Source organism: Melanotaenia boesemani, chromosome 4, assembly GCF_017639745.1.
Source record: "Melanotaenia boesemani isolate fMelBoe1 chromosome 4, fMelBoe1.pri, whole genome shotgun sequence".
Lineage (NCBI taxonomy): Eukaryota > Metazoa > Chordata > Actinopteri > Atheriniformes > Melanotaeniidae > Melanotaenia > Melanotaenia boesemani.
In genome coordinates this window covers 9,091,152-9,103,567 of record NC_055685.1, presented here as the reverse complement: position 1 = coordinate 9,103,567, position 12,416 = coordinate 9,091,152, and the positions used below count along the sequence as shown (strand labels likewise).

Here is a 12,416-nt window from a genome sequence, read left to right as displayed (position 1 = left end):
ATCTAATGATTAAATGATGAGCTGTGTTCTGGTACCACATGTGGCTCTCCTAAAACACAATAAACCCATTGCCATCAATCAGTAAGTGATCACCATACAAGGTTTTGGATTTGCACAATATTTTCCTTAAGTTGAGGTGCAATTTCCCTTGTAGGACATTCATTTTATTAGAAAAACAGCCAACATGACATTTCAGGAGAGGAGCGCAGTTCATGCTGTAATGTAAACCTTCTGTTAGCACTGCATTACAATGAACACATGCTGATTTACTGCAGCATTGCTGTCCTCAAGAAACCCAATACAGAACTGCACATCTTGGATGATATACTATAAATCTAAGGTATTTGGATCGATTTATCCTCGGCTTGTGTTTGCAAATTTTCCACAGCATCATGGGGTATTACTTAGCTAACCCTGCAGATGAACTGTGTAACCCTGAACCTGAGTAGCAGTGAAAACCTCGTGAACGATGCAGATAAGCCCTCATGACATACTGTAGGTAACAGCAAGACGTTTCCTGGGCAACATCAACATGCTAACCCAAAATAACATGCTTACAAAGCCTAAGTACAGGCCACAGACACAGTTTAGCAGACACAAATACACAAGCGTGTTGACACTTACCCTGACACTTCTAATATTCACTTCTCCTTCTCACATGCTCAAAACTGGGTACTTTTCATTGTCTGAAGCACTGTTCCTAAACCTATTAGCCCCATTGTTTCCTTCTTTTTAACAAACATTTATATGGCTTATAAGTGACATTTCTCACAGACCTGTTTCATTTATAATCTTTGCTACAACATACTAGATTTCTCAGAAAACTGGAAAATATATTAGCCAAAAAGAATGAGTCAGATCATGACCCACTTTTCCAGTAGCTGAACCTACATTTTTCATTCAGACAGATTCAACAGTTGCATCAAAACGTAACAAAACATGTTGGACTGGAATGTGGAGGAAAGTGAGCTGAGCACAGGCTCAAACTGGTGCCTCAACATTTACTGACCCTTAAAGGAGAAAAATGTCTCTAATACCTCTGATCTTCTCTCTAAAACTCCTCAAAAGAAAAAAGCCAAAAACAAAGCAAACAGGTAATACTTACAGAAGCTGAGAGCGGCCAGGCTTACGTTTTTTTTTTTTCTACACTGTTTTCTCATGATAATGGGATAATTTATCTCATGTTGAGAAAATAAACGTTTGTTTTCTCAAGATAGTGGATTATTCAAATGCAGAGTTGCGAGGGGGATGGAGCTGCTCCTGGTCCATCACAGAACCAATACAGAGAGACAAACATTAGATCAGATACGTAGTCACTCCTAGCGAGAATTTAGAGACTCAAATCAGCCTAACATCCATGTCTTTGGACTGTTAGAGGAAGCCGGGAGAGAACCCATGTGTACACGGGGAAAAACATACAAGTTCCACACAAGAACTTCAAGAAAACTACTTGCTGTTAATATTTAAGAATGATTAAAATAAAAAATATTAAGTATGTACATTATACTGGATTTTATTGGGTGTGTTTGTGGCCTACTGGGAGAATCATGGACCTCCTCCAAGTGCTCCTTCATGATTTGGATGCAGCAGTCTGGCTCTGTTCTGTACTGGTTCTGTACTGGGATGCCTCAATACAGCAACAGACAGCTGAAGTCAGATCAAGCAACATCTATCACTGATCAATGTCGATTTTACTTCTATCAAATCTGACAAAGCCTGAAATTGCTACATGTCTGACTTAAGCTTTACCAAACACTCATTCGCATAATTACACATACCATGACTGTAGACCCTCCCATCAGCTGCCATGGGGTCTGTTTTGATCAATGAAATTAGGTGTCCCACTCTTACTTTTGAGCCCACCTTACTAATCTCATTATCTTGAGAAAACAAACTTAGTTTTCTTGAGAGATAGATTATTCCATTTTCAAATCCTTGTTATCTCGCAATAATTCAAAAGGAATAATAGCCAATAATGGCTGCTCTCAGCTTCCGTAGATATGAAGGGTCATATTCTTCCTTTTGTTTGCCTTGTGATACACAAAAGTACATCTTAAGCTTGAGCTAATTTTAGAGCTTTGTTTAATGAATGAATAGAGGTGAGTTCTGGTTTTTTCTATGCATTATTGGACAGGTCAGATCAAAGTAATTTCTCCAGTCACCATTCATTATTTTCAAATGGGAGAGTTTTGAGAAATTTTACAAGTTAAGTCAGTGGTGTTTATGTGCACATCCACATAATGTGAAAGATACCATCTTGCTGTTTGTAAATGTATATTTCATTTGTTGTTATAGATGTCTTAAAGAGTGCTTGTATCTCCCTAATTCAACGCTCTATGAAAATTAGTTTCTGCTGTTAGTCGTTTCTGGTATGTGCTTGACTTCCTGTCTGTTGTAGATGGTTTCAGAGCAAACCACAACATCCGCACTACAAGTATTCTTACAGGCATACACTACTTAATCTATTTTTTAGAAAACTGTTCTTTTCATAAAACACAACTTTCAACAATGTATTTTCTTGTTTGTGAAACTGACCCTGATGGTGTTGGTAATCAGAAGATGTGGTGAAAACTATCACAAAGCTGCATGTTGGACCTTTTTTTTTTGTAACATGTCTTTTCTAAAACTTAATCTATAATCAACAATATTTAAGTTGTTTTAGATTTGGTCAGTTCAACCACTTAAGTTTTGGTGCTTCTGTATCTATTTTGGTATTTTGGTAAAAGCTAAAATAAGCTGAGATAAGATAGCCAATTAAAGGTGACATAACATGTGGTTAGCTATGCTAAAGCTAAATGAAATAAGCTAAGTGTGAGATAAACTAAAATAAATAAGGTGTGCAACAAGCTAATGCTAAAATACGCTAATCTAAGCTATGATTAGCTAAATGAAGCTATGATAAGATAGCGAAGGTATATTAAGCTAAGACACTGTAAGCTGAGCTAAAGCCAAAAAAAAAAAAAAAAAAACATAAACATAAGCTAAGCTCAGCTAAATATGAACTAAAATAAGCGTAGCCTAAACTAAGCTAAAATAAAGGTCAAATAAACAAAGATATAACAAGAAGTTTTGGATTACTGTATATCCCATGAAATTCATTTAGGCTAAACAAAAGCAATACTGTCTAATATAAATATTAGACAGTATTGCTTTTAACTTCTACAGGCTTGCCTTGATCTGTGGTCACATTTCAGTGCAACATAAAGATTTAGTTGACAGATAACAACTATGGACTGATTTGTAATCTAACCCTTCTGGAAAACCAACAGTGTTCCCCTCCGATCAGATATAATTGTCTGTTTTCTGTAATACAGAATCCCCTTCCCATTCCACATTCACACACAACTCAACACTCCCCTCTCAAGCCTTTCATTAAAATCCCATCGGGCGCATCATATCTGACCTTGCATTTAATAATAATAGGGTGAAACTTGACCATGCTTTCACCAGAAACAAAGCTGTGATTGTTTTCTTGAGAAGCCCCCTTAAACCAAAGAAACTCAGTTTCCATTGATCCATGAAAGCCACATCATCGCTTTTCAGCCCTGCTTTAAATTATATGAAGTTTTTTTGTGTGTTATTGTTCTAGTTCAGCCAGACCCTGATGTATACTGACCCTAATATCAGTAAATACACTGCAGAAAAGGTAAAAATACAAGGAAGGAAGCAGTCCAAGATAAAAGGAAATCAGTAACATGACATAAGGACAGATATATGGAGGAATTCTACAGTTAAATATAACATGTTTTCAGTTCTGTATTCAAATTATGACACAAACTTTGCCATCATACATTATTGGAATATTGTGCATGCAAGAGTGATGCTCAGCTCCAAGATGAACTGGAAAATCCTGCTTCTGTCATGGAAACGCAACTACAAAGAAATGAGACCTCAACACTAAACTATTTGCTTGCATTTCCTGTAGTAGCATTCACAGAATCAAACTTTGTTGCACGCAGAATGCCAAAGTCAGTAATCAAATTGAAACGTTCTGATAAATGAATGAAACATAACATGATGTTTCACAAATGTTCAGGCCTGTGAAGACACACAGACCTAGTTTGGATGTTTTTAGTCACATGTCTCATCTAAAGAAAACCTAACAATTTCTCCCTTCTATGTGTTGAAAAGTTGTGCACTCACTCTTTAGAAGGTTGAGCTTTGAGGAAAAACAAGATATGCCTGCTCTTTCACTCATATGCCTTAACTGACAACTGTTAAACACTGTCTATAATCTGAGTGATTTGTTATTCTTTTAAAAAAGAGGGGTTCATGAGTAAAACAAAGTCTTTTCCTTTCCTTTGACCTAACCATTTTCTGTTACTTTGCTCTGTATTTTTTTCCCCACTCTTCTCTCTCTCCCTCTCTTCATTAATCTGGAGATGATATTAATTCTGCCCCATTGCTGAGATCATTAAGTTTTATGTGTTCTGGTGTCTGGATTTGAATGGATGGTCCAGTAGGAGGAACTCAGCACAAGGACTTACTGGCAGTCATAAGTTTGTCACATGAATACAGCAAGAAATATGCTAAATTAAGTATCTTCTTTTGGTTTATGGAGTAGCTTTATGAGTAATGTCAGAAAAGAAGTAAAAGAGAAACTCATATTGGCACACAAGCCTTAAAACATAAAGCCATTCATGCAGTCACCACCAACTGCAGTCCTATGTTTAACTGCACCAGTGACACCAATACTGCATATTTAGGTCACACTACACTACAGTTAACATTTGCAAAAATGTCAACAGCAATAACACGTTTAGAAGCTGATAAGATGGATAAGACTAAACTAACTGGCATGACAGCTTGTACTGTAGCAGAGCTTTAAATTATGATTGAGATTATATGATTAACAGTGCAAACTTAATTTTTCTGATTCTCTTACTAGCCTCCTACCCAGAGGTTTGTCTACAATCTATTATCCACTAATATTGGGTTGGCCTAAATTCTGAAAGATCATCTTTTGATGGCATCTCAAAGTTTTTGCTTGGTGACTTTACTGTCATGCATGCTTTTAAGAAGACCTGTATGTCCAACTGGATGGAGATAACATGATAACAAGTTTACAATATGTAGTGAAAGGCAAAAATAAATTCCCTCTCACTCACTCTCTAAACTACACAGCCAAAAGTATGCCACGATTAATAATCCCACTGTGTCTGTCATTTTTACAGGTGTCAATGATTGCAATGGCATCTTTATTTATAATGCACTTTAAAAACAATAAAGTTAGTTGAACAAAGTGCTAGAATGCACACATAAAATTAAAACTATTAAAAATAAATAGCTTACAAATGACATTAAAAATTTGAAATATAGTTAAATAAAATAAAATAATTAAAATAAACTAAAATCACATCATTCGGTCATTGTATGTCATTCAGTACTAAAGGCCAAGGTGAACAGATGGGTTTTACAAAGATTGCTGCAGCAGAGCAAAACGCTTAAAAAAACGTCTGAAGTATGTTACAGGCCAGCTCCATCTTTCAGTGTTACTCATGACGGCCCCTTGAGAATGCAACCCCTGGCCTAATGCAGAGCAAAGCAGATGGTGCTGCTTGGTGATGAAATGCAGCTCCCCAGTCAGAATGTCTGGTAGAGTAGATAACAGCCTGTCTCAAAACACCTTAGAAAGACTGCAAGAATGACTAGAAACAAAAGGAGAGAGATCCACATGAAGAGTTGCTGAAGTAAAGGCAGCACCAGAGAAAAGTGATACAATAAGAGAGATGAGCTGCAAAACTTGACAAAACTGAGCGTCGCCTGGATTAATAGTTGTAAGAAGAAACTGAGAAAATATGAAAGCAAAGCTCAAAATCAACAGGGATGATGCTGTGGTGCTGAGTACCACTGTGAGAGCCAGCTAACCACAGTCATAACTCAAAACTTCAACATTTCTGAGAAACATGGAAGGGAAACTAGGAGGGTCCCACCGCTGGACCAGCTAGCAGCTGCTGTAGGGGAACTGGTATAGCGTAAAGGACAAAGCCCAGAGAGTAGTAAATTAAGAAACCCATAAGTATGAAGTGGGAAAGCAGCAGACTGCTTCAAATATTTTAATTCTGAATGCTACACAGCGATTTATGGGAGGAAATGAGAAACATCACAGTGCAGACATGACTTCTGTAGCCTACTTAAACATAGCATGTTTTTCTCCACATCATACTTGTGCATAGTTGTGCATCTATTCTTCAGTTTAGGAACTAAAGATGATGTAGATGTCTTTTAAATTTCAATAATATAAAAAATGGTTTTGCCACCCAGAAACAGAAAGATACAAGGAGGAAAAGCCAAAATAGTCTCTACAGCGTGCTGTAGTCTATCACCATTTTCACACCAACAGTGACGTGTTCAAACTTTTTTTTCTCCCGATGTGGGTACAACCACAAAAACAAACTAATTAAATGCTGTTCCGGTGCCAGCCGTAAGATGTTTATACTGCAGACTGTCCTCCCAAATATGACCCGATGGCAGGTACATGGCCTATAATTACGTTTGAAGAATATTGGACCTCTAGTGTTTATGCAAGAAACTGCATATTAAGTGTAAAAATGCCTTCTAACCAAGTGACATTACTAGCTAAACACAACAAGGAAGTGACTAGATTTAGTCATAAAATTTGATTTTGAGACGTAACCAAGGCAACAAGCAAAATCCATGATGGTGACCATCAGCATAAGTTAAAAAATGCTTCCTGAAACATGCCATTCGACTGCAGTTGGTCAGTGTAAAATGATTTTCTAAACATCTTCATAGCCACAGGAGTATTTGCTCAGTTAATTATCTGGAGACATTTCATAAATTTTAGTGTAATAAAACTATTTCAGAACAAGAGCAATACTGATTCTGATTTAAATAACCATGAGGAATTTGTCTCTAAGCCAAAGACCGTATTATGTCATTTCTGGTCAGAATCTCAGAATCAAAAACTGACAGATGAGCCATAATTACTTAATTATACTGCCATGACGCTACAGAAGAGACCACCACAAACTGGCATGTTCTGCCTCCTCCCCCCAGTGGTGGCAGGCCGATGAGCTGTCACCTCTGAAAAGACATGACATGTCTGACTTCCTCCTAGCCAAGACATGCATGTAGAGCAGACAGAGTCTCCTGTGTGGGGGGTAGGGGTAAAGAGATAAACACTGCAAGACATAACTGCATAAATGTGTCATCTTTGGCTACAGTGAATACAAGTGTATTTTATAAAAAGATATTATTGCTAGAAGCTGCTTGCAAAGAGAAATATTTATGAATTGTATTATTAAAAGTACATAAAAGAGGAGAATTTACTACACTGATGAAGATTTTGTACACAGTTAGTTACAAAACGCTGTACTTCCAGATGGGGGATCAATAAATGTGCATTCTATTATATTCTAATAGACTATAAAGACTAACTGTAATACAGGGAGGGAAATGTTTCAAGCTGTCAAGTTGTTTGCTGTAAAACATGTTCACACCTCTCCTATCCTCAGCTCTTCAGCCTCTGGGCAAATTCTTTGGTTTAAAAAAATAATAAACTCAAAAAGTGTGATAAAAAGTAAAATATCACAGCAACACAGAGCCGAATACTCATGTTTGTGCCAACAACATAAAAGAAGATTCCCTTAAAATGATGTAGGTTTGGATAACAGACATTTAACAGACAAAACAAAGATGTTTGTTAATTCTACAAGCCCTAAACAAAGTGTTCATCTAGTGATTAAATGACTTTTTATCTGCAAGTACATCTGATTAACAGCACGCATTGGATGAGTGGCTTTTACAGGCATTGAAAGTGGCCATTCTGTGTTAATTGTTTGTTTATGTTTAGATTTAAGGATCAGGATTCAGTGGTATCAAATGTGATTTGTGTTGAGTGCATATTGACTAAAAACACATGTAATTTAATTTTTCTAATATAAGCATGCTCTTTGGTTATCATGACATTGTTGAGGGAACTTAAAGGTGCATTTCATTCCTGCAGAGTTAACCTCATCTTTTTATACTATGATCTCTAGAACATCAACGACAAAACCAGCAGAAGAATTCCCACAGTCGTGTTTTTGTGTTACTTTAGCCGAGACTTGACTGGGACTTCAGGGTGTACAGTCCAACACTGCAGCTATTCAGGAAATGTAGTTCAAACTACATAAAAGCAGACCATGTGACACACTGAACACATGAGAGACAGATAATATTTTGAAGGTTAGGCTGGCCTCCAGGGTAGAGGGATTTACCACAACCTAATTTTCTCCCCACCAGAAACAACTGACAAAAATTAGGAAAAGAGATACTTTTGTTAGGGAAAAAGCAACTCTCAAACTTCAAATCTGACTTACCAGACTCACCTCTCCTTGTACTCAAGAACAGACTATTTATTTATTTATTTATTTTCACAGGGCAGACCAATTGGATTGTTAAAATGAAATGAGCTGAGTACACAATAGGAGGGGGAGCAAGAAAAGGAGAGGGGAGGAGGAAACTGGGGAAAGGGGGTGACGAATAGGGGGTGTGGACCCCCCAAACTCTCCCGTTTGGCTGAACAACAAGAAAGGGAAAAGAACGGATATAAGTAAAAGGCTGTCAAACTAAATTAGGATCTTTATTACAGATCTCTTGCCAAAAACATGTTAAATTGCCTAAAACTTCATTCCCCTTGCAGCACACTAGATACACCTAGAAAACTTAACTGTGACAAGAAACAACCCCCACACACCAAATTCAATGCCCCTCCCCGCCTCTCTTCTTCCTCCTTCAAACCTTAACTTTACTCTTTTCCTTTAGAAATAATTTCCAACTCATAATACAAGACAGAAAGAACACAGCAAACATGAAAACTGACAACTCACCCAACCCTTTCCTCTCCTTCTCTTTCTTCCTCTCCCACTCTTTTCCTTTCTCAATTACAGCTCCAGCTGGTGAGGCAGGGCCAGGCTGGGTTGCCGCCCACATTCGGTCATGTGACTGACATCTCCAGTGGCTTGGAAAGCATGCTGGAGTCACACCCCTCATTCAGAGACAGTGAATGAAGAACATTGTGCAGGCTATCCCCAAACTGTGTGTATGTAAGTAATTCCACTGAAGAAAACGCTGTATGTCTGTGTTTTTGGCTGAATAAAAAAATACAGAGTACGTATTGGTTTGTGTGACTGTGGTGGTCCACGACAAGATGGCAATATGCTCCCTCCCTGCTGTAACCATCTGCTCTCTCCCTCCCACTGCTCTGTTCCACGGAGGAGGGCATTAAATTATATGTGTCGGTCTCTCTGTGTGTGTGCACATGCTAAAAAGATTTGGTTATCTCTTTCAAATCCCAACACACTTACTTTTCTCTCTGAGACACACAAAGACATCTTCATCCCTCAAGCTGTGGAAAACACGTGACTAAATCTTTGACTTGCCAATAACATTTCTAAAGGGAAGTAAAGCATGATTAAAGGGATAGTTCCTAAATGCACCTTCTTTTTGTGAATGCCATTCCCATTTTTGGATGCTAAATGTCCTGAGTTTCCACTTGAGCTTAGCATAGTGCAAAGACAGCTGGCATAAAACAGCTAGAGTAGAACCGTCTAAACAAAAGAAGAAACAGTTATGAGAAACACTGCGGATCATTAAAAAACTCCAGTCTGAAATTTACAGGGTTTTATTTCCTAACGGTTTCTTACCTGGGGGTAGATTAGTAATGTGCAATAGCTGATTTGATAGCATTTTCCTACATAGTCAGCACCAGGAAACCTCAGCAAATTAAACTAATTATCAATATTTCATGAGTAAATTATGCTGGGTAAACGTTAGGTCTACAATGTTACACAATGATTCACAGTGACCTAAAAGGGTTGCAACAACTGACTGTATTATCTGTTCAGCCATTAAAGTAAGCACCACTGCTTTGCCACCTTTCCCAAAAACACCAGTTTATACATTTAAACCTAAGACAGAAAAAAACATTGCATGTATTAGATATGCATTTATCTATGTATACATAATTCCATACTTTATTTTACCTTTTCAATTTAAACAACAATGAAGTCTGAATAAAATCATTAGTTTGCTAATGCTAACAAATGTTACCTGGTTTTGTGAGCATAGGCATGAAAACAAGGGCTGACTGTTACAAGTTTCCTCGTATTTAACAAAAGATTTTTCACATCAGGGGTTACCAGCTCCGGAGCTCTTGAGTCACTGTCCTGCAGGTTTTAGATGTTTCCCTGCTGAAACACACCTGATTAAAATGAATGGGTCATTTATTAGAGATCCATTTAATTTGATTCAGGTGTATTGCAGCAGGGAAACATCTAAAACCTAAGGACACTGGCTGAAGATGCCCAGCATCAGTGATCCCTGATTTACAGGCTCTAATTGATCTTTTCATTGTTCACTGGCTTGACTTTTTGGTGCTTTGAACCTGCTGCCCAACATGCAGTATTTCAGGGGTGTCTAAAGTCAGTCCTCGAGGGCCGCTGTCCTGCAGGTTTTCAATGTTTCCTGCTTCAACACACCTGACTCAAGTGAAATGGATTCAACAGCCAATTATGTTTTGCACAATTACTCATTAATTTGAGTCAGGTGGTTTTGGAGCAGGGACACATCAAAAACCTGCAGGATTGTGCCCCTCGAGAACCGGAGCTGGACGCCCCTGCAGTATTTGATGCACATGGTAGAAGCAGCTGAAATGATGTTTAAGTACCTTGAATGTGCTTTTTTTTTCTAATGGCGAATAGGAGTCAGAACTGTATTAAAAACACATAAAACAGACTTAAAATGGGAGGAAAGCTGTTGTGCAATAGACTGTATCGGCAAATTTAGAAGTAAAGATTTTCTTTTTACAAGCTTACAAAAGTAAAGAGAAGAGGACCAAATGGATTATTGTCAACAGGGATTCATAACGAATACTTTGTGTGAGTCAGTTTTTATAAGAAAATGTTTATTGTAGACTAAATTATTTTGACAAAAACTAAACGGGATTTTTCCACATCTTTCATTTATAATCCTTGTGACTGCAATTTGTCTGCAATCGATAGAAAAACATGTACTCAGGTACAATGCTACTGTCAGAAAGTTTCTAGAGCACTTGTTCCATGTTCAAGACCTGCTTTTTATTCTGCCCAGCATTACTTTTTATTTTGGTTTTTATTTAGAGAAAATTTGGCAATGAAAGAGCAGGTTATGCTGTAGGCCAGGTGTGGGGAATCCTGGTCCTCGAGGGCTGCTGTCCTGCAGGTTTTAGATGTTCCCTGTTTCACAACACCTTATTTAAATGAAAGAATCACCTTACAGAACACGATAAGCTGTTGGTTCCATTTAAACTGAATCAGGTGTGTTGGAGTAAGGAAACATCTAAAACCTGCAGGACAGTGGCCTTCTAGGATCAGGGTTCTTATTAACAAGTCTCTACTGTTTTGATGTGGACCAGGACAATAACTTTCCTGCTGGACTTCTCATGTCTTAGAACCTGTTTCAAAAGGAAAGATGGCAAATACATTAACCCATATATGTGTTTTCTAAAATATTTATTTTTGGATGGGTCAAAAAGAAATGTTTGCTTTGTGTAATTGACTAGCAAGTTATTTTTAAATCTACTGTCAATTTTTTTTCTCTTCAGTTTATCTTTCGATTTTACTTCCAACAATCCACTTTTCCTTTAATAGAAGAGTTCCTAAAAGCCAACAAGACCAGTCTGACTTAGTGAAGCTGCACCATATTCAGTATTGGCAGTAAAATAGATAAAACTGTTTCCAAATGTTCCTGTGAAATCTGCATCACTCCAACTTCCTGTATGTGAACTCACACAACAAAGAGCCTCTCATCCAACTGGAATACTACAGAAAAAATAAAAAGAGATCTTTTCTAGTAATAAACTTCTAATCAACAAAAGTAATTGATTCATGATTAAACTGAGTGACAGAAACAAGTAAGTGGTTTATTTCCTCCTGTGTTGACCTAGCTTAACCTATTTTCCATCAGCATACTGGCTGAAGGTCTGAGAGCGATTTTCAGCACGTTCAGCAGAAATTCTTCCTTCCTGTTAATTCTGAAACTGAATCTTTTTCTTGGCTGTGGTTTTCTTGTGCAAGTAAATGTAAAACAGTGTGCATCAGGCAATCAGTGCTGCACCCATTAGTAACAGATTCCATTCAAAAGAAACATGTACATCATAGATTTTATTTAGTACTGAGTTTTTTGCCAATAACTTAATCTGAAGCCACTGTCAGTGACTAAATGCCTGCTCTGTAGACAAAATTTACAGTAACCTTTATATATTGTATCTGAGCTGAAACGCATCACATTTACACTCTTGAATATGCAGAAGATTTTAATGAATTGCCAACTTTTTTAACCCTGAAAGAATCTTCCTCTCAGTCTTAAGGCAAGTCCAACTGTAAGCAGTAGAAAGCTAAATCACATGACCATGAAGGAAACCCTTTTTAGAA

General features: G+C 37.5%; 1 protein-coding gene across 4 annotated transcripts in view; it reads right to left on the bottom strand.

Moving 5' to 3' along the window:
- LOC121638714 (septin-9-like) overlaps positions 1-12,416 on the bottom strand; it is an 82,114-nt gene that overhangs the window by 17,309 nt on the left and 52,389 nt on the right. Inside the window, exon 1 of one of the 4 annotated variants that reach the window (XM_041983658.1) lies at positions 8,835-8,952. The exons of the other annotated variants lie outside the window; for them this stretch is intronic. Coding sequence (XP_041839592.1) covers positions 8,835-8,937 — 103 coding nt within the window. The 5' untranslated portion in view covers positions 8,938-8,952. Of the gene's footprint in view, positions 1-8,834; positions 8,953-12,416 lie in introns of those variants that run through there. 4 annotated transcript variants of the gene reach the window in all.